The following is a 1802-nucleotide window of genomic DNA, read 5'->3' on the forward strand; positions in this document are numbered from 1 at the left end:
TACCTTTTGTCACGTCCACTCTTCGCCAATGGCACAAAGAAGAGCTTGGCCTCTTCTCCAGTCTTGTTGATGGTGCACGAGCTCGGCTAGTGCGTATATATATCTCCCAATCGCATGGTCGCTAATAAACCCGCGAGCACAGAAGGACGGCGATCCCCCGTCGTTCGCTACGTATCTGATAGACCAGCTGCAAGGACTTGACTTATCAGACGCTAAGGTCTCCTATCTCGCAGGATCCATGTTCGGGGCACGCTCAGACACAGTGAGCGGCTGATATCCTGCTCGTACTCCGTCAGACTTTACTGACGGTAGTTGCTCATATGTAGAGCGCCAATACTATCGCATTTATGATCATGACGGCGGCTGTTCACCCCAAGGCTCAGGCAGAAGTCCAGGCACAGGCAGACAGCGTGATTGGCAGGGATAGGCGTAAGTGCTGAATCGATTTCGCTGTTGTGGTACTTATCGCCGCCCTCAGTGCCAACATTCGATGACGAGAGCCTTCTTCCACTCGTGACTGCGTTCATCTCGAAGTTTATCGATGGCGTCCGGTCAGTTATGGGGATACGCACTACGTAACCCGATGCTCCGTTCGGCTCTGATGGGTATGATTTTCTGCAGGCTTCGCCCATCGCGCCACAACTGATATACGACGGGTATGCCTCAGGAATACGGCGTCTGTTCGCGAGCTGACTCTTATCTCCCAGGGTGATTATGTGATCCCTGCAGGTGAAACTGTCATCGGAAATCATTGGTTCGTATCATTTTATGATCGTTCGGCTTGTGCTGAGACTTGTTCAAGGGACATCGCGCGCGACCCGGACGTCTTCCCAGACCCAGAGGAATTCATACCCAATAGGTGGTTCGACAAATCCGGCAAGCTCAAGGAAGACATTACCTCTTTCAATTTTGGCTTTGGCTGACGGTGCGCGGAGCTCGAGACTCCGCCAGACTTTGCGCTGACGCTTACTGTAACGCAGGGTATGTGTTGGGCAACATGTGGCAAACAAGTGAGCGCAAACGTTTTATGATTCAGTTGGACGCCGTTGACGTTTTAGTAGCTCCCTGTTCATGGACACGGCGCTCACCCTTTGGGCATTCGACATCAAAGAAGATCCCGCTCAGCCGATTGATACGATGGGCTTCACAGACACCGCAAAAGTGCACGTTCGGCCGTTCAAGGCAGGTTTCACCCCGCGAATCCCCAGGTTGAGGGAGGTCGTAGAGTCGTGCATGGACTGATATGGTCTTCAGATGAACGAGACCCGAACATGTATTCTACTCAGTATGTGCACCGAAAATATAGCCATCCGATTCACACTTGCAGAGTTGAGACAGCCGGGCTCGTCGCCGTCGGCAACCGCAAGCAATCATACCTGAGTTGCACATCTAGAGAACACACGGCGTTAGCAGTCGGCCGCAAGCAGCAACTGATCGACTCGTACGGGATCCGTATAACGACAACCAGATTGGAGATGGCGCCGCAGACGACCTTGCGGCAAGCTACCTCCTGCGAAATGCGCTGCCATACCTCTGGTGTGCTGAAGATTGAGGCCTTTGACTTACGATGCTCATGCTACGATATAGAACTTTCCGTCTGCCGCACTCACCAAAGTTTCTCATCTCTATGAAGGTCGAAGGTGGACAGAAATAAATATCTGGTGTTCGCAGAGCCGAATCTTGTTTTTGCAGCAGCCGACAGCTTATTTCACTGTGATATACCTAGTTTATTCGTATTTTTGTGAATCCACATGCATCTACACTCGACGTTGTGCGCAATACCGCAAATAAGTGTACAAAGA

At 51.5% G+C, this 1802-nt stretch overlaps 2 protein-coding genes across 2 annotated transcripts; both read left to right on the top strand.

Moving 5' to 3' along the window:
* Positions 1 to 238: 238 nt before the first annotated feature.
* PHACADRAFT_214820 (uncharacterized protein) lies at positions 239 to 1024 on the top strand (the record flags this gene model as incomplete). Its single annotated transcript, XM_007402991.1, has 5 exons — positions 239 to 262; positions 327 to 429; positions 479 to 551; positions 668 to 754; positions 803 to 1024. The coding sequence occupies 5 exons, from the start codon at positions 239 to 241 to the stop codon at positions 921 to 923; spliced, it is 408 nt and encodes a 135-aa protein (XP_007403053.1). The 3' UTR covers positions 924 to 1024.
* A 23-nt stretch (positions 1025 to 1047) lies between these two features.
* PHACADRAFT_266385 (uncharacterized protein) lies at positions 1048 to 1368 on the top strand. The gene has a single exon (XM_007402992.1). It carries the CDS (start codon positions 1072 to 1074, stop codon positions 1240 to 1242), a length of 171 nt encoding a protein of 56 aa, XP_007403054.1. The 5' UTR covers positions 1048 to 1071; the 3' UTR covers positions 1243 to 1368.
* The last annotated feature ends 434 nt before the right edge of the window (positions 1369 to 1802 follow it).

The sequence above is a fragment of the Phanerochaete carnosa genome (genome assembly GCF_000300595.1).
Source record: "Phanerochaete carnosa HHB-10118-sp unplaced genomic scaffold PHACAscaffold_632, whole genome shotgun sequence".
Classification (NCBI taxonomy): Eukaryota; Fungi; Basidiomycota; class Agaricomycetes; order Polyporales; family Phanerochaetaceae; genus Phanerochaete; species Phanerochaete carnosa.